At 37.0% G+C, this 25,693-nt stretch overlaps 1 protein-coding gene across 2 annotated transcripts in view; it reads right to left on the bottom strand.

Moving 5' to 3' along the window:
* The window catches only part of CDIN1 (CDAN1 interacting nuclease 1), a 144,404-nt gene that overhangs the window by 100,721 nt on the left and 17,990 nt on the right, over positions 1 to 25,693 (bottom strand). For both annotated transcript variants that reach the window (XM_060759888.2, XM_060759880.2), the window contains exons 2-4: positions 11,903 to 11,948; positions 11,016 to 11,080; positions 349 to 409 (exon numbers count right to left, since the gene is read on the bottom strand). In XM_060759888.2, coding sequence (XP_060615871.2) covers positions 349 to 409; positions 11,016 to 11,080; positions 11,903 to 11,948 — 172 coding nt within the window. The remainder of the gene's footprint in view (positions 1 to 348; positions 410 to 11,015; positions 11,081 to 11,902; positions 11,949 to 25,693) is intronic.

Genomic DNA, 25,693 nt, shown 5'->3' on the forward strand with positions numbered 1-25,693 from the left:
AAATTCTCATATAGATTAAATGAATCAATATTTCAAAATACTGTCTTCCTAGTGTTTTTCAAAATCTCATGTGTGTATTTTACTAAGTTTCTAAAAAGAAGGTAGAAACCCCTTGTGATAAATTAAAATAATTCAAGATGTATGTCTAAAGTAAAGAATAAATTCTATTAACACATTAGTAAATATGTTAATAAATTCAATGAACATATTAAATAGATTATCAGACAAGAGATCCGTTTTAAATGTATTATGCACCTTCAAGTCTGATTTGTTATATTTCTAAATAAAAGTCAGTATAATTATGTCAATTGCTTTTATTTTAAAAAGACTTTTTACAAAAGCTATTACCTCATTCGCCATTTCCAATAGTACAGGAGCAGCTGCATTTTTTATCACTCCATTCAGGTACCTAGACAAGACAAAAATAAAATGCTGCTGTAGATTCAAAGAAAAGGTCAGTACTGAAGTCTTAATATTTCTGTCTCTCGCTAGGGTCAGAAAGAAAATGACTAAAGAGCATGCAGGTTAGCCTAAAATATAAATGTCTGTAGAATAGTTCTTCATCACAAAACTTGCTTGGTATTTCTCTTTCATGAGTAAATCAAAAATATATGTATTACAGAATTGTTAAAATTCAACAACCAACCACTTCTGATGTTAGGCTTTACAAAATTGTATATATTTCATTGATGGACACACCAGACTCTTCTGGTTGGGGACTACAATTTAAGTTCAATATGTTGTGAGTGTAAAGGTGGCGAGTGAAAGGCAAATAGTTTGGAAACCATTTGATTATTACACACCTTGCCATATAATTAGTCTGAATTTTCAAATATGCATTAAGATTGTGAATATCAGTGCAATCTTACACACATAACCCATCGTATGTCTCAGTCCTAAAATAGATTAAGAACGGTGGAAGAGATCGATAGCATTTTTCAAAGCAGCAATTTTTAAAGAAAAACATTAACTCCCCTAGAACTCCACCCAGTATATGACTGGAAGTATTGAGAATTGCAACCCTAAAATAGTAACTTGTTCAAGCTCTGATCCATATATATGATTCAGAAGATGCCTCTCTTAGGGACCCTATTTTGGGTTGCTGTAGGTTTTTTGGGCTATATGACCATGTTCTAGAAGCATTCTCTCCTGACATTTTGTTTGCATCTGTGGCAGGGATCCTCAGAGGTTGTGTGGATGCCTGCCACAGATGCAGGTGAAATGTCAGGAGAGAATGCTTCTAGAACATGGCCATACAGCCAAAAAAAAAAAAAAAACCAACCTAAAACAACCCAGTGATTCCAGCCATAAAGCTTTCGACAATACATTGACTACTACTTTATTTTAAGCAAAAGCAAAAGCACGCTGCAGGCCTTCAAAGAGAAGAAGTTTTGATTCCAGCTCTGTCCATCGAGACCAAGGCCCAGACTATTCTAGCAATAAAATTGAATTAATTTGGGTTATTCTAGCCATTTTTCAGCTAATGTAGAACTTCCATTGCTTCACCTGATCACTTCCTGTTAAGCAACCATCTGAGAAGGCAAAAGGGTATAGTTAGACATGCTGTGTGCTGGTCTGGAAAAAAAATTAACTGGGTACGTTATCCTTTTAAATCTCTACTACTTATCTTGCAAATGGCGGGTTTAAACAGCTCAACAAGGCTGCTCTGTCAATCCATGTGAGTAATAGGATAAAAGCATCAATAATAATAATAATAATAATAATAATAATAAATAACTAGACCAAAGAAAATATTTATTATCATCCAACATAATGTCTCTAATTTTACTGGGAGAATCCAGAATATCTGTACAAAAGTATATTATGTAAGTTGATCATACCAATATAACATGTAGCATAATTTAATAATTTAAGACAAATCTACTCCTTAAAATATCTAACAATCATTATCATCATCATCTCTAGAATGAAAAAAAGTCATCAATCCTGTTAACCTACCTCTAAGGAAAATAAATAAATGAGTGATTTATTTATTTTGGGGAAACAACTATCTATGCTAAAGAACATATCTTCAGAGTTTTCACATTTATAAGGATACATGTATCTCCTTAAATTAATAAACACTGGATAACCCTTTTCACATTAGTGTTCTTGCATCATTTGGAGTCATATTGTGTAAATATATCCCTTAATAAGTTTTGGTTGCTTACCTGTAACCATGTTTCTTTGAGTGGTCATCTATGAAATTCACATATATGGGTCTTGTGCACAGATGCAAGACAACTTAGATTTCTCTTTAGCTTTAAGAAACTCTTGGTGGTAGCCCTGCCCAACCTACTCTGGAGGATATAACCATCAGTTGGGGCTAACATCTCAATTCCTCGGCCATTATGACAGCAGCTTATAGAAACCGAGACATGATGGGGAGAATATGCCCTTTGGGTGATAATCTGTGTGAATTTCACAGATTATCACCCAAATAAACAGTTACAGGTAAACAACGAAACCTTCGTGGTCTCAGTGAAATCACACATATGGGTGACTAGAGAGCTTCCCACCTTGGAGGAGAGAGTCATGCCCCACAGGAAACAAGCACAGCTTTGCCAAGGCAGCATCCCTCCTAGAGAAATCATCCCACTTGCAGTGGGAAACAAAGTGAGTGAAGTTGACCACAGTGCTGCCAGGTGAAACATGTTTGGAGTACTCCATATAGGAAGGCCTAAAAGGCAGCAACAGCTGTTGCTGAATGACCTGATTTGGGATGGAAGGAGTCTGTCTGTGAGTTGGCAGGCCAGCTGGATCACTGAAATGATTGACGAGGGAAAACACTGTGAAGAGACTGAATCATCCTAGCAATATCACAGAGAAAACCCCCTAGGAGATTTCTTGTAGGCAGGCATGCGGTTGATGTAAGGGCTAGAGCCTGCTCTACGTCCAAAATATGGAGGGAGTGCTCCAGAGGAGTAGGATTCTGGGGAAAAAACCAGAAAAACCACATCTTGACACATATGAACATGGGAAATCACCTTGGTTAGAAGGGCAATGTCGTTCAGAGAACCACCTTATCCTATGGAAACAAAGGTAAGGGTAATATGAACAGAGAGCACAAAGCTCGCTGGCTCATTGTTCTGATGTGACGGCGACAAGGAATGCAATTTTCCAGGAAAGGTGGGAAAGCTCTGCCAGTGCCATGGGCTCGAAAGGGGGGTTCGATAGTTGGGACAAGATGAACTCCAAACTCCCTGCTGCGGTTGGAGGATGTGCTGGCAGGTGAATTGTCTTAAGCCCTTCAGGAATGAGGGGGTCCCAAAAAAATAGGACAAATGCCCTGCTCTCTGCCTGTACCAAGAGATGACAAGTAGGTAACATTTCAAGGAGGAAAATGAGAGTCCTTGCATGATGAAGCAACCTCACCACAGGCCACAAAAGGCACTGGGCACACAATGGGTATAAAGGAAATAAAAACACCTAAGGGTGCACTGGACGCAGGACCATAAAATTTGAAGGCTGTCGCTCTTCCCGAAGGTGAGGCTAAGCTCTTCAGTGAGACTGGCCAGGTTGCTTACTGCTAGCCTGTTGGCAGCCCCTGGAAGGGAGCGGAGGTATTGTAGTTGAAGCAGCCAGCAGGGGGTAACAAACTTCCTCTTGAGGCCAGTCAGATGGAATATACACTATGGATCCCATGCCATAAGAGGCCCCCCTGCAAGGAGTCTTGAGGTGATGCCTGAGAAAGGCTGGGAGAATGACTGATGCTGGACCCCTATGATGGCGAAGGGAAGTGACGTCAGCCATGATCCAGGTAAGGGGAACATCCTGAGCAGAGCCCATCCAATTACCTCTGCCCCGAAGTGCCTTGGGCAGGGGAGTGCCAACCACCAGGTAGGAGTAACAGAAGAAAAGTCAAACAAACCGAAAGTCAATATGAAAAGAAACTGCAACTTAATGTAAAAGAAATTTACCTTAAGAGAAATCCCTTGCTGCTGCTAACACTGCGGATGAAAACGAACTCAGATGCTAGCTCCATCTGATGGCTATTGATTTACTACATTTATATCTCGCCCTTCTTACCCCAGCAAGGGGACTCAGAGCGGCTCACAAAAGACAGTAATTTAATGCCATACATATAAATAAATACAATAAAAAATAAACAAATGCATTAAGCTTAAAAAACAACAGCAGTATTAAAACTATTATTAAAATCACGTTATATCCTACATCTTCCAGGGCACGGTGGGCAGGGCTAATATCAAGAGTTTCTTTTTTCCCAGAATTTTTATTGAAGGTTTTTTAAATGAACAGCATTGGGTAAAATATCACATAGGGTAAATCTTAGGAAGGTTTGGGAGGGGGGGGGAGGGGAGGAGTTGATTGGGAAAAAGGGGAGGGTAGGTAATGGGGTGAGAGGCTGTACTTCCATTCTTCTTCCATTGTGCTTTTGCAGAATGACCATTCAACCCATCTGGTTGTCTTAGTCTACAGCTGCCCACAGAATAAAGCATCTCCCCCCCCCCCCCCAAAATGGCTAAATCCCATGGTTCCTCCCTGTTGGGCTCCTTTCCTATAAATGCACTTTTATCCCTATCTCACCTAGGGTTTTAACTTTTTTAACATTTTACCTCACACATTTGGCCCATCCTCCGTGTCTGGTTTTAATATGTTTTTTTATATTGTTGATTTTGTTATTTTATATTTTGTTATGATGCATTTTGTTACTGTGTGTTTATTATGTTGTATTATTTTGGGCTTGGCCTCATGTTAGCCGTACCGAGTCCCCTTTGGGGAGATGGTAGCGGGTTATAAATAAAGTGTATTATTGTTATTATTATTAATATTAATATTATTATTCTTTGTAATGGTGCAATTAAAAAGTCCAGTAATGTCAATTAATCTTCTACCTGAATTTTCTGCGTTGGTATTTTAATCTTCACTTTTCATAAGATTACATTTACATTTTTCTTTTCTTTCCGCCATTCTTTAAAAGGAGTCCTGTTGCTTTGATACATCTGCCTTGTGATTTGGCTGTCAAAAAAGTTAATTTGTCCATGCTCATAATGTGTAGCATTTTCTCTATCCATTCTTCTTTTGTTGGTATTACCTTTTGTCTCCACACTCTGGCGAATACAATTCTTGCCGCCATCAAGTGTTTCTTAAAGCTATAGAAAAATTTGAACTGTCTTGCACCTGTGGACAAGACCCATATGTGCAATTTCACAGATCACGAAAAACATAGTATTACTTTTTCTTCATTGTAGAAATGTTTACTTTTGCAAACCTATTTGTTTTCTATGATTTACAGTATGGTGGCAACATTTTACATGTTTTAAGTTTACAACAAACATTTTTCATATATCTATTGTAGATTTACTGTATCATTTCCATGATACAGAGTCATTGAAAATGTAATGGATTATACATTGTTTCGTATACACTTAAGGTTAGAATTGAGTCCAGGACTCTATCAAATACAGTATTGTTTTCTCAAAAATTCTTCACGATGTTGTAGAATGTAACATTTTTGGATGTTCTGGAATATGCTATGACTCATCAACTTTGCTGGACTGGTCACACTGACCGAATGCCCAGTCACCACCTCCCAAAGTAGTTACTTTCAAAGATTTAAAGATGAGCTTAAGGCTAACCTTTAAAAATGTGATATAAAAACTAGAAGACTCTGGCACTTGAACACTGAAAGTGAAGGTCAGATGTTACCAAAAGTACCATGAATTTTGAAGAGGCACAAATACAGGGCGGAAAGGAAAAATGTGGCAAGAGGAAGGCACACCAAGCAAATGCTTGTGACCACCCTCCATCTGGAAATCTATATCCTCATTATGAAAGACCAAAATGGATCTAGAAAGGTATTCACAGTCACTTACAGACCAAGATTCTAACTGGAGGACAATCATACCCGGCCAAGATGATAGGCTATGATGATGACTGGTTACAGATACTGTTGAAAAGTGCTGGATCATTCAAATTCTAGCTGAGTTTTATTATCTTTGGGAATACATAAAATATGCATGTTTTTAATCTACCTGGCCAAATGTTGTATATTGGTTTTTTTAAAAAATCAGTTAAATATTATCAAGATCTTGTCAATTTGGAGTCCTTCAGTGTGAACTCACTTCATCTTGACCCTGTGGCTGCATCCCTGTACTGAAGGAATCCCTTTATTTAAAATAGATAAATGCATTTTCATGTTGCCTAGCACTCCTCCATTTACTGTTCTCAGAAGGTGGACAAGAAGTGAGAAACTTGGTGAAAATACACATGACCACCACATGGAACTCATCCAGGTTAATGTAGGACAAGGCCACATTGACCCACGTGAACCAAAATTGTGGGATACTCCAAATTCTGGTGACTTGGGGCCACACAAACAGTTGGGCCAATTCAGAGACTGTTTACACTCCCATCCCATGTCTCCTGGGTGTGAGCAGTCTGGGGCTATCGGATGGCACATACTTTTTCCTCCTGTTCTCTGTGGCATGGTACTCTCTGGACATGATATTAATCCTGCTGGTTGCCCACCACCACCAGTGATGTTCGCACAGTGATTGAAAAAGGGAGACGGAAGGGAGATTCTTTTTTCTCCCCTCTTCCTTTGTTGCATCAGTCCAACGACACTGTGGGCGATGGCCAACTGGTAGTTGTGCCTGGAGATTGATGCAACATGGAGAATGGGAAGGGAATGGTAGAGGTATCTCTCTGACAGTGCCAAACCAGGTTCACTGTTGCTGGGTGTTCAGAACCCCTTTCCACCTCCACAGCAGCTGGAGGTGATTGTGAAAACCTTCTTGGGGCCAATCCAGTGTATGACTTGCATGGCTGGCCCCGCGATGAAGGATCAGCATACATCTGTCCAGGGTTACCAACTTGTTTTGTGCACACAAAAACTTAAAATAGTGACAGAAGACAAGTGCTATCACACATACTAGATTTAATGGAAAATGTAAACAACTTCCCTTCTAGCTCTTTTACATAAAGAACTGAATGTTACTGTCCAACTTGAGGGTGGGCAACACCTGATTTAATATATATTTGGGAAGCATAGAGGGAAACAAAGTATGTGAGAGGAAAATGGAGGAGCCAAAATAGTTGAGGCAAAAGAAAGGACAGAAGGTTTCCACATATGAACACTTCATACCTTTATTCTAAGTACTGATTTTTACCTTAAAAGCCCTATATGGCTTCGTTCCAGGTTATCTGAATGACCGAATCTCTTTCTACGAATCTACCAGACACAGCTATGATTAATGGGGGAGGGCCTTCTCTCTGTCCCACCACCCTCTCAAGCCTTTTTGGTGGCTGCTCCCTGACTGTGGAAATATTTCCTTTAAAAAAAGCAGGTAAAAACCTTTCTTTGACAGCAGGCATTTGAGAAAGAATGAAAGACACGCTGCTGGGGTACAATACAGTACTATTGAATTGTGGTTTTTATTTTTGTATTTGTTTTGTTTAAAACTGTAATCAGCTTGTGTGGTTGTTAGCCATCTTGTGTCCCCAAGGGGAGAATGGCAGAGTATAAATGAAGTAAAGAATAAAGTAAATAATAATAATAATAACAACAACAATAATAATAACAACAACAACAGCAAGCTGTCCCTTTCACTGCCATCCTTTGAAACAGAGTGAGGGAAGGAGATGTGGCCAAAAGACAGAAAGAAGATGTTGACAGAAGGAAACAGAAAAGGTCTCCCTTCACAATTTTACCCTAGGCCTCAGACATTGGCATCATGTGGCTCTTAGGAAAAAATGTGGTTTGAATTGAATTGTGGTTTTTATTTTTGTATTTGTTTTGTTTAAAACTGTAATCAGCTTGTGTGGTTGTTAGCCATCTTGTGTCCCCAAGGGGAGAATGGCAGGGTATAAATGAAGTAAAGAATAAAGTAAATAATAATAATAATAACAACAACAATAATAATAACAACAACAACAACAACAGCAAGCTGTCCCTTTCACTGCCATCCTTTGAAACAGAGTGAGGGAAGGAGATGTGGCCAAAAGACAGAAAGAAGATGTTGACAGAAGGAAACAGAAAAGGTCTCCCTTCACAATTTTACCCTAGGCCTCAGACATTGGCATCATGTGGCTCTTAGGAAAAAATGTTCCCCACCCTGATTTATTTTTCCAGTACACAGCTCTTACATCTATAAAGTTTAAAGAGAATATATTTATTGCAATCACAATCTACTGGGTTCATGGCCTAAGCCAGTGTTTCTCAACCTTCCTAATGCCGTGACCCCTTTAAGACATTTCCTCATGTTGAGGTGACCCCCAACTATAAAAGTATATTTTTTGCTACTTCGTAACTGTAATTTTGCTACTGTTATGAATCATAATGTAAACATCTGATATGCAGGATGTGTTTTTATTCACTAGACCAAATTTAGCACCAATACCCAATACGCCCAAGTTTGAATACTGGTGGGGTTGGAGACTGATTTTGTCATTTGGGAGTTGTAGTTGCTGGGATTATAAAAGAGCATTCTGAACTCCACCAATGATGGAATTGAACTTGGCACACAGAACTCCCATGGCCAACAGAAAATACTGGAAAGGTTTGGTGGGCATTGACCTTGAGTTTAGGAGTTGTAGTTCACCTACATCCAGAGAGCACTGTGGACTCAAACAATGATGGATCTAGACCAAACTTGGCACAAATACTCAACATGCTCAAATGTGAACACTTGAGGTGTTTGGGGGAAAATAGAACCCCATCATCGATAGAATTTCCTGCACAGAACACCCTTTGGTGACCCCCCCCCCCTTGCCGGGGTCCTGACCCCCAGGTTGTGAAACGCTGGTCTAAACTATGGAGCAGCAAAAAACCAACATTTTCCCCTCTTCTATATGACATCCCTTCAGATACTGAAAGATGATTACATGTCATTTCTTAATCTTCTCTTTTTCAGGATACTATACTCCTGATGTTGAAGTCTATGACTGCATAGGCTTGCAGCCCACACAACACAGTTGATTTCTGTTTAGTTTGTGGCCTACTAAGCTTCCTAGAGCTTTTTTACATGTACTGCTGTCAAACTGAGTATCATCTATTATATTTTTTTTACATTTCATTTTTCTTGCCTAATCTACATTCATCCTTAAGGATATTCATTTTATTAGACTTTAACCAGATCTCCAGTCTGCTAAGGTCATTTTGAAATCTGATACTGTCCTCTCTTCTGCCACCCTTCTTAAATTAGTGTAATCTGCAAATTTGATGAGTTCTCTATTTGATCATCCAAACTGTTTTATAAAGATGTTAAATAACACAGAGTCCAAGACAAAACTCTTAACGCACCTCATTTTTCACTTTTCTCCAGGAGTAACGGAATCACAGCATTGCTTTCTAAATTCCCACTGACTGACTCTTTAATGATCTGGTCTAGAACCTTTACTGGTATTGACATTAAGCTGACTCGATACTTGCTTGGGTCTTCTTCTTTTTTCCTTTTTTTTTTTTTTTGATGATAGTGAAAACAATTGCTCTTTTCCACCCAGCCTCTCTTAATTGTCAAGAATTTGCAAAGGTCCGCAACAGAGATTCTAAGGCAACAGACCTGAATTTAGAGCAGCTAAGTATTCCAGCACTACCTCTTTACCTATTCAGGGCTACAGTTCCCTTATTGAAGTATTTGCTTAATTTGTATGCTCTCCTTTTGGGAGGATGCTGAAGAAAAGTAGGCATTGAGCAATACAGATCCCTCTCCTCTATTAATATTTTACCATTTTCTTTCTCTATACACTGACCCAACTGTTTGTTTTGTTTTGTTTTTGGTTCACCCTGTTACTCCAAACATATCCATTCTCCCAACCCCACTCAAATTATTTTGAATGTCTCTAGTAAGCCTGAACTTGTTTGGAACTTATATTTTCTGTCTCGGTGGTCAGTTTGCAACTCTCTTTGGTGCTTTTTCCTTCTTTCAATTCATGTATATATCCATTTAAATGTCAGAACATTTGGAGTTCTTTATATATTTATCCATACTTTGGCCATTTTCCCCATTTCTTTCTCAGTATAATTATTTTCAATTGTATCCTTGATACCTCACCTTTAAAAAAAAAACCACATCCATCCAACCTGAACTCCCTTCTATTTGGCAATTCTGACCATGAGATATCACTCAGGAGTTCCTTCAGCTTCAGGCATTCAGTTTTCCTAAAGTCCAGAATATGTCTTTGATAACATTTGGCTTCTCCTTTCCTCTTTATAGTAAATTGCACATTTTCGTCACTCCCACCCTAGTTTCCCTCTATTATATTAATAAATGCATATGGGTAGCATATAGGCAGTTTTCTCCTAGGTATAAAATGTTCATGTTTATTTTATTGGGGTACTGTTCAGTTATGGATATCAGACATTGATAATCACAGGTATAATCTCACTTGCCGTGCAGACTCTTCAAATGTCAGCCCATATAGTAAAATTTTAATTGCACATCTCTACCAGATATCAATACGCCCCAATTACATTGCTGAGATGTCTATGTCAATAGAGCTACGGATAACCCATAACAAATTTCAATTACAATTTATTAACTCCAGGTGCACATAATCATATAACAGTTTTCTAAAATGACATATTAAAGATTTATGCCTCTTTTTAAAATAGGATTTTGACACCAGTGTTCCCAAAGCTGGCAAAGCTTCAAATACGCAAAATAACTTATTTTAAAAAACTATATTTGGATATCATTTTTCATTCAATAACTGAGTAGCTAAAATCATAAATGTTTCTTAGAATACAAACACACTTAACATGGTTAATAGCTCAGTGTCACAAATATAATTTATGATACTAAGAATAGCATGGAATCTTTCAAGAACATAAGTAATGTATAATGCCACCATTCAGCATAGAATTATATGAGCCCCACTAAAATAATTATCATTAGGTATTCCCATGATCTTGGCTAAACACCACTTATTATGGAGAACTCACGAGCACAATTAAAGCTTTGCATCTTCAGAAACAAATTCAGATATACATTCTAAAGACGTGAAATCATATTTCATGACATAATTTGGATAAGAGACCCTTTTCACCCTACCTGCGATAGTAAGCTTCAGTTGCCTCTGGAGTATGATGCTTGGCATGTGTTCTTTTGATTAATTTCTGGAAAAAAAAGGTAAGTTTTACATTATGCCAAAGAGAAATTTCAAACAAAGCACAAATCTTCAAGAAAACCCTCAGATCCCCACAAAGAACCCAGAAATAATTTTTCATTTCTGAATTGAATGAAACATCTTCTGACTCTACTGCAATACACCATATATGTAAAAGGCAGTAAGGTCACAGTAATTGAATCTAAATAAGTTTGCTGAGGGTTACAGAGGGCACTGCAAAACTTGTTCTCTATTTCAACCTTTATATTAATTTCCCTTCAAATCAATTCTATCCCAGTCCTCTGCACTCTGGTTTTACAATTCAATTGGCATTTTTAACCAGGAAGAACATTGCTTAAAAACAACTTATTTGAAAACTACAAAAAGTAATTCCATTGAGACTTGCCACTTGACTGACACCTGTCATCTCATGATAAATGACTCCATTTTCTGCCTCTCTTGCCTTCTGCCACTCCAGCAATGGTCATTTATCATCATCTCTGTCAGCCATGGAAAGCAGCACTGACAGTGCAAGTCAGCAAACATTTAGCACATGGAACCACGCAACACAGGGAAATTATTATTGTCAGAATAATAATGGTTTAGCATAATTTATTACAGGTCCACCAAATAAGCAAAGGGTAGATGTTATTAGACAGATGGATGGGTAGGCTTGGCAGCCATCCACTGAGACTCAGGCGGTGCTTGATGTGGAAAGGGGAACATCCTCCAAACCAATCAGAAAGCTGGCAGTTCAATTACAAAGAAATAAAGGGACATTCATCATTCAATTAGGCACCTGTCAACCCTCACAAAGGAGAAAACTTCTAACCTGGTACTCCTGGGAGAAGATGCTCAGCAGAGTGGACTGCGATTGACTGGAACAAATAAAAGAAGGACAAAGTTAATTACTGGAGTGCACTGCAAAGAAACAAAAGAGAAAGGAGCTTCAAAGGTAGGCCTGCTGCCCTGTAATCTAACAGAACATGAAAACAAGTGTGGAAAAGTTGTTCCAGATGAACACCTCAGACAAAGGCTTCCTACTGTTAGGTCAAGGAGAGAGTAAGGAAAAGAGTTTATGAGGAAGGCAAGAATGGTAAAATTGTAGCAGGAGTTTCAAAGCAAGATAGTCTGTTACTTGAACAATTCCTTTCCAGCTACAGAACCCACAAAGTGGAATAGTGGCATTACATACTGAAGCTAGGAAAGGAAACAAAGCAGATTTCCATTAGCAGTGGATAGAACTAAATTCCATTAGCTGCTGGAAACATACCGACTGTTCATTAGCAACATATTGAAATTCATTTTGTTAGCAGCACGGAAACCTCTTCAGTAGCTGTCTCATATTCAAGGAAGAAACTTAGCTCTCTGTCAGAAGCAGCATATGGGACCACTGTAACATTCCTACTAAAACTGATGTGCTTTGAAAATAGAAACTTTCGCAGCAGGAAGCTGAGATTCCCTGGAGTCGGTCATTTCCAAAGGCTGCCATAAGCTTCATTCATTTAAAGCTCCACTCAATGTCAAACACCTGGCAATGAAGCAACCTAGAAAATGTTTTCCCCAATGAGAGGATTTTTCTCTCCAAATAGTTAACATTTAGAAATGGGACAAGATTTCTTTTCCTCCCTCAAAAAGGCAATCAATATCACACTGCTACAATGTTCAACTGTCCTCTGTGGATATATACCTCCTCAAAGAAATCTCAAACACAACTAATTAGTTCTGATATATTTTATTTCTAGTGGCAACTAAAAGCAAAGTGCAGTTTCAATAAACAGAGTAAGACAGAAAGCACAATAATACTGATCATTTTTGTCCGTTTTACAAATGTGTTTTTCTCAATCTTCCAATGTTCACATGCAAAAATGGTATATTTTCAGTAACACACAAATATAATTGATTCTACTGAATCCTGAGTTTGTTTCAAATTGCTAAATAGGAACAATGCAGAAAATATTTGTCTGAACGTATTATTATTAAATATTGACCTATATTGTCATTATTAATAGTAGTAGTATCATTATTAAATATTAACCTAAGATTCTGGAATCGTATCTTTATTTTACCTGCAATAAAGTGAAAGTGCAGTGTTCCCTCGCCGCTTTGTGGTTCGCTAACCGCCGACTCGCTGTTTTGCGGCTTTTCAAAAAAATTAATTTAAAATACAAGTAGCGAGGGAACATAGAACAATAGAAGTTTACTTTCACTGTTTATCTCTGAATGTAATTAGTTCACCATTGCAATTAGGATATGTATGTGATTGACTTATAGTCTGCCTTTCTCACGGCACAGTGGATCTAGATCAGCATTTCTAAATTGGGGCATTGGGACCCCTGGGGAGGGTCATGAGGGGTTGTCAGAGGGGTCACCAAAGACCATCGGAAAACACCGTATTTTCTATTGGTCATGGGAGTTCTGTGTGGGAAGTTTGTACCAATTCTTTGATTGTAGGTGAACTATAAATCCCAGCAACTACAACTCCCAAATGTCAAGTCTATTTCCCCAAAACACTTCAAGTGTTCACATTTGGGCATATTGAGTATTTGTGATAAGCTTGATCCATATCCATCATTGTTTGAGTCCACAGTGCTCACTGGATATAGGTGAATTACAACACCAAAACTCAAGGTCAATGCCCACCAAATCCTTCCAGTATTTTCTGTTAGCCATGGGAGTTCTGTGTGCCAAGTTTGGTTCAATTCCATCACTGGTGGAGTTCAGAATGCTTTTTGATTGTAAGTTAACTTTAAATCCCAGCAACTGCAACTTCCAAATGACAAAATCAATCTCTCTCCCCCTCGCAATCCCACCAGTATTCAAATTTGGGCATATTATGTATTTGTGCCAAATTTGGTCCAGTGAATAAAAATACGTCCTGCATATCAGATGTTTACATTGCGATTCATAAAAGTAGCAAAATTAGCATTATGAAGTAGCAACAAAAATAATTTTAGGGTTGGTAGTCACCACAACATGAGGTATTAAGGGGTTGCGGCATTCAGAAGGTTAAGAACCACCTATCTAGATTGTGGTGGATGAACACAAAGCATTTGATTACTAGAAGTGAAGCAGCACATGGTTTCTCACCTGCAAGTCAAGATACTAGCCCAAGTTACCCTCATCTGCCTGTTGGGCCAATTGTGTGCTTCTCTAGGAGTGTCTGTACATGAAAGCACCTCCTATTCATTATGCTTTGCTTTGTCCTTTGCAGAGAAGCATCCCATTCATTATATTCTGTTTTCTATAATCAGTACTGTACATGCAGTTCTTCTATAAAGGTATTTATTTCCACATAAGGTGTTATTTTATTTACAGAGAAACATGATTATCACAACATAAAACTCTTTAATTGTATACTTATAATTCTGTTTTCTTGACATAAACTAAAAGAATGAAGTCAACTGTAGAAAATTCATAATTTATAATTCAGTCTCATACTTTATGTTCAATAAAGCTAGAAAAATATGTGTGACAACCTGATGCTGATCTCATGTAGGGCAAGGACAGCTTTATGATAAAACGGGGGGGGGGGGGGGGGGGAGAGAAGGAAGGCTACTTGAGAAGAGTCATTATTCCTATGACCTTGACACTCAAGTTGGTCTAACAACTTTTATACAATTTAGTGATGTGTGAGAACAGATGATGGTGCAATACACAGAAATGGCAACATTTAAAATTCATAGTAGCACAAGGCCATTACTTCTCCCTCTGGGCCACTTGAACTTTAATAATACTTGACCTGGTTGGCCAATACTTTCTAGCAGTAGACAGAGGGAAATTGTCAGAAAAGGAGAGTGTTCAAATGATTTTTCATTTATAAACATTTAACAGGATACTTTCTAAGTCTGAAGTATCAGTTCTTCCGAGAGGATCTTCATTTCCATCCTAGTATCTTTTCTTATGATTGAATATATTTTAAGAGACTTCAAGCTTTAAAATGAAGATTAAATAGAATGCCAAGGTTAAAAGGTTATTCTGACTATTTTAGAAAATTGTTTTCATGTGCACTAGACTTTGATACACACAGAACAGCTAAAACTAAGTCAGCCACCATAATACAAGTGTTAATTAACATGTATGTTCCTAACTGCAGAAAAAAAGTTTCTATAATTCATTTTTATATTTCTTTTCCAGAAAGAGAACCCTCATGGCTATTGCACATACATCTCTACTCATTGCTGTGCATGACACAGCTGAATGCTTCTAAATGTGGACACAGGAGAACTAGGAGTAGAAAATCGACCTGCTTTTCAATGGATACTCCATGGCACTGTATAATACATCCAGTAAGTAATATCAGTCATATACATCACTATATGGTCTGCTACTATACTAGGATTGCAGACAGTTATGTTAATAAAACTTTCCCTTTACTTTTTGCTATACTAATGAAAAGATTTGTCGTATTGTCACAACATCCTTTAGATTTGGTTTGCTGTGCATCTCTTGGCTTTCTTCGATCCAAGAATATGTTATAATCTCTTCTATGGTGTTTCATATAAAACCATTACCATTATGGATTCAACTAAGGACGAGATTTCTGCCATTTAAAAAATAGTATGTACACAATCCTTATGCTTGAAATATTTGCACCGCCATCAAGAGGTTCAGTTCAGTCTGTATATTTTCTCCATCATAACACATTTTTTTAAAAAAACTGGAAAAGATCACCTACACATGCTGCTACCACTTGGTTATAGGTAATATAATCAAATTTAGAGAACTGTAAATTAAGCGTGTTATTTTCAAGCAATTAATTATGAAAACCAACCAGGTAGCTTTCATTATGTTGATTACTGTTAATGACATTGGCCTCATGTAGCTACTATATTTAGCATTTGTGTGCACATGGTGTTTGATAACTACATTCAAAGCCAAAATCACACAAAGACATGCACGTTTGTAACAGCATGATTACAGGCAGTTTATTTCATAATACTTAACAGTTTAGCAGAACTATCTGCAGAAAACACAAACTGCTGAACAGCAAAAACACAACTTTAAATAAGTGTTTCATTTACAGTATATTACATGCAGATTTTTTATCAGGAAAATTTGGGAAAATACAGGACACCTCCAAAATCTCTGTACATATGGATTAGTCATCATGACCCTGTGGAATGGCCTGTGGGGTTCCCTGACGTTTCCCCTCTCAAGTTTTACTTGTGGGACTATTTAAATAGAAGTGTACATGGAAAAATGAAAAACATTGATAAAGGAACGCATTTGAAATGCACTTACCTAACAAGATATCTTGGAATGTTTGGTATTTGTCATGATGGGAAATAAAACTTTGTGTGTGTGTAGAAAGAGGTGTCCAACACAGAGAGAATATTTGTAAATATTTTGTAGAAGAATTTAATGAATATTTTTAGAATAAAAATTCATTTAGCTATTTTTCCTATGTGTGGGACACCCTGTATTATCAGGAACATAAGCGTCAATATGGTATAGTGGTTTAAGTTTTGGATTAGGCCTCTGGAGACCATGGTAATAGAAACCCACTGGGTTACCTTAGGCAACTCACACTCACTGAGCCTCAGAAAAAGACAAAGGCAAACTCGCACAGAACATGACTGCTTTCAGATGGTGGTGGGATACAAATAAAGTATTATTATTGTCATTATTATTATTATTATTATTATTATTATTACAGTAGAGTCTCGCTTATCCAACCATTGCTCATCCAGCCTTCTGTCTGCCTCTCGCCCAGATCCACATCTGTTTCAATACATTGCAATGTTTTGGTGCTAAATTAATAAATACAGTAATCACTACATAACGTTACTGTGTATTGAACTGCTTTTTCTGTCAATATGTTGTAAAACATGATGTTTTGGTGCTTAATTTGTAAAATCATAATGTAATTTGACGTTTAATAGGCTTTTCCTTAATCCCTCCTTATTATCTAACATTTTCGCTTATCCAACGTTCTGCTGGCCCATTTATGTTGGATAAGCGAGACTCTACTGTATTATTATTGGAAGTATTCTTATGGGTTTAATATTTACAATTGATATTTTCTTGCATAGTATGCTCCTTTGAAATAACCATGCAGTTGAGAACATCTTCAAATTTAAAAAGAAAGGAGAAGTTCAAGGTGTGTTGGCCAATTTTTATTGCTGTAAATCAAATTACAAAAAAGTGAATGCAATCAATGACTATTAATTGTCATGGTTATGAATTACCTAAGATTTCAGAGGTAGTAAACTTACGAATATGACTCACTAGAAAACATGAACTGGAAACAGCTATTCTACCCATATTGTTAAAGGTTTTCCCCAAGCATCTAGGAATAAATGTGAATTGAAAGAACTGCTCTTCTTAAAGGTGTACATTAACCTAAATTCCAATATTGCACTTTTCACAGTGAATGTGAGCTAGAATATATCAAACCCCTTACACAACTATAAAATTTGACCATTATGGACAATACAGCTGTTATTCTATGTAGAAGAGATAAGAACATGCATGCTTTTGATTGTTTTGTTAATAACTGTTAGCTCTTACTGGAATAATACATTCAAACAGTGTTAGAGCTCAAGCTGAATTTGAATTTGATATTTTTAGTCTTTCTTGAACAAATCGCTCTGACAAATCGCTTTTATTCTCTATTTTGTCAGTTGAAACTAATGATGTGACATTTTTATAATTTTCGTGTTTTTTAAAATGCACTAAAAAAAATAAGGGTGCGGCCTTTGCACAAATTTATGACAGAAAGTTATAATACTAGCTTTAAAAGAGAGCAAAAATCCTAAAATTACCAAAGGGAAGTAAATGTGTTACTGTTCATCAGATTAAAAAACAGTTCTTGAGTCTTGAGACATGCTTAATAAGGTTTTTCCTAAGACTTTAAGGCAGGCCAATATTTGTATACAGAGTAGGCCAGTGAATAGGTAGTGGTACAGTTGCTTTTGTTCCTCATGAGAAAGTATTACAGTTCTTCAGATCATTAAATGGGGAAATTTTGGGAGCCAAAAGCCACTTTTTCTTGTTTAATACACCTTATTCCACTAAATAACTATGAATAAGTCTATAATCCACTACCTGGAAAGAGAAGGGAAAAGCATAAGGTCTCTGTAGCGACCTAATCACCATATCAATGACACATGCCACAACAGAGAAGCACTAGTTTATTTGATTGATCATGGTAGATAAACTCCAAATAACAGAGAAATTAACAAATGCTTGACATTTGCTCAACATCCATTATTCTGACACTGCTTTCAGAATTTCAAAGCCTGGGAGTATGCTTAATCAACATTCATATTCCCAAGTGAGCTACAGGCACCATATTGCGCCCCGCCTTAGTACTGATGAAAACTGCATATTGGCCATTTCCAAAGTGTTCTGGGACTCTACACGGGGCCCCTTCACTCTCTTGTTCCTCTGCTGCAGTTTTCTTTTAAACACTTCCAAGACAAAAGCATCTGCCAGTTTTTCTCTCTGGGGAGGTATGCAAAATGAATTTAACAGTTTTAAGGCCAGGAAGCCCTCACATCTAAATTCATTCATAGGACAGAAAAGGGCCTAAGAGGCCTCTCCAGGGACAAAACCCTGCTGAAATTTTTCCCGACAACAGTGGGAGCTTTATAAAACCTAAGTCCAGACAATTTCCAATTCAAATGCCCAGCATAGCATGACCTTTGTCAGATCTAAGAGCCCTAGATGCACCCACTTTTTTATATATTCTAACTAGCACAGACATTAGACAGGGCACTACCGCTAAGCAAGAGGCTCAATATTTGCATGCTCTTCCATTGTGAAAATTTAACAGTGACAGCACTGTGTCGAATGCTTTTCCCTTTAGAACTTTAACTCCATAGGAGGGACATAGCTGACAGATGACTCTCCAACATATGTGTTATGTACACTGCACAGCTGAGGAACCTTGAATCAATGTCATAGCATCTCAGAGATGACCTACACCTTTCTGCCCATTATCAGGGGAAGGGGGACAGTTGAAATAATCCTCCTTTTTTTTAAAAAAAAGGGGAGACGACAAAAGATTAACATTTTGTAATTATTAAGAGGCATAGACAGCAAGTCTACCCAAGTTTTACAAAGGTTCCACACAAAATAATCAAATGTGACATACTGCACATCATATTGTATTATTTAATATTCTTACTAAAATTTCATGGATTAGGAATTATGTCTGTAAATACACAAAAGGCACTAGGAAATATTTCTTCATCCTCCATGATTTATTTTGATTATCTTTTACAGCTGCATGATAAAGTGGAACTCGCAAAATTACAAGGTTGTAGTGTACATAGTTACTGCTTAATATAGTAAAAATAACAAACAACTCCATGTATTTTACTATTTTCCATGCACTTAGTATTCAACCACATACAATGCTAATCTTCTGGTTGGAAATAAATTACATGAATATTGCTTAATACAATAATAAACATCCTGATCTTTTCCTTACGGAAGAACATTTATCAGGATTTACTCTTCGGTAAATTGCACAAAAGTATAGCTCTAGGACTAAATCTAACTGTTAGCCTGAACTTCAGTAGACCCACTGATTCAAAATTAGCCATGTCAACATTTACGTAAATTCCAATAATTCAATGGTCAGTTTATCCCAATTGAATCCTGCCTTTGGGGAAAGGCAGGATATAAAGAAATGCATACAGTAATACAATACAATGGGTTAACTCCAAAAACTGCATTGTTGACTAGACATTGAATTTTGGTCAGAATCTACAAAAAAACATTAAAATACAGCTTGTCAATTACCTTGCAATACTCAACATCTAATAGCATGGATTTAGTGGTATCTGTGCATGGTCAGACATTCATTATTGCTAACGCAAGGCAGCCCTGCTAAATCCCTCCAAATATTATTTTCCTTTTCACAGCTCACTCTGCCCATTCCCATGCTAATCCAAAATTGTTCACTGGCCACCAGGAACAGCTCTGAAAGGGACACAGGGTAATGGAGGAAGTGAACGCCAGAAAAGCTCTGCTGCTGCATGCATGGGATCTACTTGCTACTGACCAGATCCCATCCAGTTCTATGGGGCTTTATAGGTCATACACAGTACTTTGAATTGTGACCAGAAATGGACCAGCAGCTGATAGAGCTGCTGGAGCAGGGATCGCACAACCCCCTTAACCAGTTTCCATATAAGCCAGTATAGAGTCTTTCAGGCAAAAAGCAGCCTATAAATAATACAACTGTATAAAACAGTACACTAGGTAGAATAGTAAACACAAAAAGCACTGGCTTTTCTTATATGCCAGTATATGCCACCAGAAATAAATCACCTTTGTGAGTAATTGGGGGGGGGGGGGAGTTTATGATAATGATACCCAAGTTTCTCACACAAAGAAGCCATTGGTCTGAATCACAGAAGCTGTGTAGTGTGATCAAGAGGATTTAATAATTACCATGTAAATTACATTGAACCGATGTATAATCTATGAAGTCCAAAAAACTGCATCTCCACTCTTGGTAGGGAAAGGCTACTACTACCCAACTTTTTAAACTTTCTCCTACACCAGTCTAAAATAACGAAGTGATAATTTATGTTTTCTATATACAAAAGAACTTGTGTGCTTTGCTTAATGATGGAGACTGATCTGATCTATATAATCAAAAGTGCTAGATCAACCACTGTATATTTATTTCTTTATTCCCAGGTCCTTAAGGCTAAGCCTATATGGAACCTGAAACCATCTCAACCTCCAGTGTCTTGCAGAAGTAATAAGCTTACTTTGACTTTTTAACATTTGTGTTTTAACTAGAAAGGAAATGGATTTACTTGGAATTGTTACCACTTGATGTACACAAGATAATCAACACAGCAAAGGTAAAAAGTATTTATACTGCAGCATAAAATTAAGTAAACAAAAACAAGCTGGCATTTGTTGGTTACACACCTATGAGTCCATACTTGGCAGAATCACCTGGCAGCAATTTCAGCTTTTAGTCTCCCAATCTTTGCCCATTGACAAAATTACTCTGCCTCTGTCAGGATGAGAACCATTGCTGAACAGCAACATTCAAATACTGAAACAATCCTGAACTGGATGATAGTCCTGGCTCTTGGTGGGTCAATCTAAAACAGGTTCTTGTTTTTCAACCACTCCAGTGTTACTTTAGATGTATATTTATGTTCACTGACTTGCTATAAGGCAAATCTCCCCATTTTGACTCTATTCATCCAGTCATCAATCCTGACCAGTTTCCAAGCACCTACCAAACATCCTCAGAGCATGGTGCTGCCAACAACACATTTCACCGTGGGGATGGTGTAGTTAGGGCAACTATCACTTCATCACATGGGCTGGTATCCCATTCAGTAACTTTTGGATTCACATGTATGGTCAACAACCAAACGTGACTCTAAAACCCATCTTTTCAGTCAGGCAGCACCCTAACTAAAAGGCTTCTGAAGTGCTACAGCCCATGCCAGAGGGAAATGATGTCTGCTGTGCTCTATCAGTCATGGGGTGTCTGAGAGAAGCAGTTGCACCAGAATCCCAATGGACTCTTCAGCTGCCTGTTCTCAACATGCCCTCATGAACGGACAGAACTGTAAACTTTATTTCCTAGAACCTCAATCTGTAAGAAATAACGTTTGCAGTTCTGTCCATTCATGAGGGCATGTTGAGAACAGGTTGATGTGCTAGGAAATAATGTTTACAGTTCTGTCCATTCATGAAGGCATGTTGAGAACAGGCAGCTGAAGAGTCCACTGGGATCCTTAAAACCCCTTCAGTACAACAGGCAATTTTTGTTATCAGAAATAGCTATGATGAAGAAATCCATCATTTTAGTTACATCCAACAATGTAGAATGTTGACCACAATGTTTTGCAGCCAACTCAAAAGTTCAATTTTTTGTCTTAAAGGACCATGATGCTTTCCCCAACGTATTGTATTTATATCTCTCCTACATTTTGTAAACTCAAAGCATATTTTGATACAGGTTTGTTTCAGCAATGCATTTTCTATTGCCACTCTTCCATAAAACTCAGCATTGTTTTATGCATCCAGGTGATAGATGTTCCATGGATGGTTTCTGCAATCTCAGCTGCAGATTTCTCCAACTACTTCAGAATTACCATTAGCTTCTTAGCTGTTCTCTAACAAATGCTCTTTATTCAGTCACTCTGTTTTGGTGGAGGTCTTCTGTGGGCAGACTCATTTGGGATAATATATTTTCTTTTTTGTAATAATAAATTCAACAATGTTCCTTAGGAGGGAGGGTCTTATTTGGTGGGTATTTTTTCAAATAAACCAATTCTTATGCTGTTTTTCCATTTATTTATTCTGTCACAGCAAAGGGGAATAATGCATCTCAACCAATAAATGCCAGTTTTTATTATTGAGCTTGCTGTTGCCATATACCTTACATCTGAAAAATAAACATGATAGAAATAGCATTCCTCATCATCTGTTTTTCTTCAAATGTACAGGAACATGGGCATTTCATTCCTACCTACTGTGAATGCCCATGTAAAATAGTTCCTCTATCTGGTTTCCCAGTCTTAAAGCATCTAGATCTAACTCCTACAGTGTGCTTGTGGCTACAGATGAATTATCCCTTCCCCATTACACAACTGGCTTGGACAGTGGTTCACTTCCTTCTTTATTCAACTAAATTCCACCATTTCATCAGCATAAAATCATCACTGGATACATTAATAGAGTTGTATATTTCAGTGGTGATGGACATTGCTCTCCCAAGCCCTTTTCAACTTAACTTGCAGTCTTGATTTGAAGGTTTTGTGGGAAGGCAAAAACTTATCTTCAGTCTTCAAAAGCAAAAGCTTATCTTCAGTCTCTTTTACCCTCTTTCATGCTAAACTTCTTTCATTCAGCCAGTTTTATCCTAGTGATATTTCTGGGTTGGACATCTCCAACTCTCTCATGCACACAAGCACAGGGTCCAGTGAGGAATATTGTGTTTAAAAAACCACAAAAACAGAAAATTTTATCTAGATTTCTCTCTTAAAATAGGAACACTAAAAAAGCAGTCATAAGATAGCACAGGGAACTTCACCTCCTGCCCTGAACATAAACAAAAGGCTTCCCCAGAACTAACCTCCTTAAAATGAATGTATGGATCCTTTTATCGATATAAACTTTGCATTCCAGAGGTATGAAACATGAAAGGTGAAAAACCAACCATAAACAGAACAGGTAATATATGTATTTTTGTGTGAGTGTAGGAGATAACAATGTAGAACTGTTTATTTCATTAATCATTTGCCACATCATACACTGTAAAACTAGCATTTTCACTCAGGAGCCAAATCCATATTCATAAACTCTGTCTAATTTTCAGAAAAATTGTCATAGTAAGAACAGTTAGGAAAATTTTCCAGACAGTGAGAGTTGTCCAACAATGGAATAACCTGCCTTGGAGTCTCCTTCTCTGGGAGTTTTCAAACAGATGCTGGATTGTGTATTCCTACATGGGGTTGGACTAGATGGTCCTTGTGGTCTCTTGCAACTCTATGATTCCATAATAAGGGTTTGTTAACTGAGATATGACTGCATTGTGTCCTTAACAGCTTGGACAGAATGCTTCAAGAACAGATTTTCTTTTACAGTGTAAACCTACCCAAGTTTATAATCATGACCTTTAAGAAGTATATCTGTTTGACAATATTTTAAAAGTGGAATACAAGGTCATTCTTGAAAAATAATACTATGCTATAACCCAAAATATTCATATAATCAGAACTTATGTGTTGAATTTCATATATATCTGCACAGATAGAAAGAAAAGGTATATGAATACAGAAGAAAACTATATGAGCTAATGAAGAATGACCTGTTGCAACAATTTGTATTGCCGGAAAGTTAAGTCACTAATCAGTAAACTAATCAGTTCAAAATGTGGGTTATCTTTTCAGCTATGTGTATGGTGAACACATTAAATAAAACATTGGTTGCATGCTGCATTATTTGCATATCAGACATTAGGATTAACTATTGACAGTATGCATCCTTTCATTTGTATAAATATGGTACAAGAACATATGAAATCTAATTATGAGCCATTCTAATATACTGTGCCATGCAGTACCGAAGCTTTATCAGATTAAAAAAAATGCTTTAAGATGGAATAATAAATTTCATCCAATACTTTTATTTCATATAGGCTTTTTTGATTACAAGTCAATTTGGAATTTTTTGCTAATTCTTTTTTTTTCCTTTTAAACTGCCACTTCATATGAAGTTCCTGGTGGATTTGGGATATAACAGCCAGTCAAAGTAAAAAGAAATCGGAAAATGAGAGTTGGTCTAGATGGCTTTTGTGGTCCCTTCAACTCTATGATTCTATGAACAATTGCATCCTTCCTTTCCAATTAATAATGTTAACCTCTTCTGGATCAAACTGTTTTCCATATACAGAAAGACAGACTTTTTTCTTTGTCTTTATTGTCATAGGCCAATAGAGGAGGAAGTGACAGATCAGTGATAACCATAATCCATGGTTAAAAGACAATGTGGGTAATTACCATTTCCAGTTAATGCTAACTATGGTTTCCTGTAATAATAATCTGGACCAATGTCTGCTAAATTCAAAGACATAGGCTATAGCTGGATTGGTTGAAAAGTCCCAAATTTTGCTCCTGTTCTTGGCAGTTTTGTTTTTTTAACTGGCCTGGGTTAAAATAAACTAACCTACGGAGCTGGTATAAAGTGTCTCAGATCATTTTGAAAGCTACAGAAACTATTGAGAGATAAAAAAACATGTCTGAAACTCCAAAATAAGACTAAAAAGAATGAAATTGGGGACATTCTGGTATTTTGTATAAACATGGTTATGATTAGAGCCATGTTAAATCTATTTTGATATAAAGACATATCAGAAAATCTAAAGATTACTATATATCTCTGTAAAGAACACATTAGCTACCACTAGCCATAGCTCCCACCTGTTTTTGGTTACCATATCTGTGTTATGATGTTTCCCCATCTCACATCTTTATGTTTTCAGTTAATGAAAGACTAACATTTGGCAATAACTACAGATCTAGATTTAAAACCGTAGATGGTTTTAAATCTAACATGGTAAACAATTTAATCTAAAAAGGAAAGACCCCTTTCATGCTAATACAGACATCTCAGTGGGGTGTCATTCATTAATCAATAAGGCAGTAGCCAAAGGAATAACAAAAATATTAAAAATCAACACTCTATTTTCTTATTTTATATTATTACTATGATTCTAACTTAACAAAGGCTGTTCCAAGATATTCAAAGGATCATATTCAAAATAAACAATTACCAAAAAGAAAGACACTGTCAAGCATAAGAGCATATATAACTTTCACTTTATTTAGTGATGTAATAAGCTTGGGGACATATATCAGGACCAAGAGAGTCATGGTCATTAATTTAAGCAATAAATCATAGACCTTGCCAACAATGACAGCAAACAGATGCTAACAAGGAAATGTATTATTTAATATTGCCATGTATTATAAAAATGAAAGTGTGTTTAAAGCATGTCTTAAATTTGTATAATAATGTGCCTTTAGTACACTACTGTTTTGACACCGCTAAGAATCGAATTTATTGGTCCATTCTGCAAGTGCATGCTGTTTTGTAAGCACAGAATGTATTTTATCATTTTTTAAAA

Source organism: Anolis sagrei, chromosome 1 (genome assembly GCF_037176765.1).
Source record: "Anolis sagrei isolate rAnoSag1 chromosome 1, rAnoSag1.mat, whole genome shotgun sequence".
Classification (NCBI taxonomy): Eukaryota; Metazoa; Chordata; class Lepidosauria; order Squamata; family Dactyloidae; genus Anolis; species Anolis sagrei.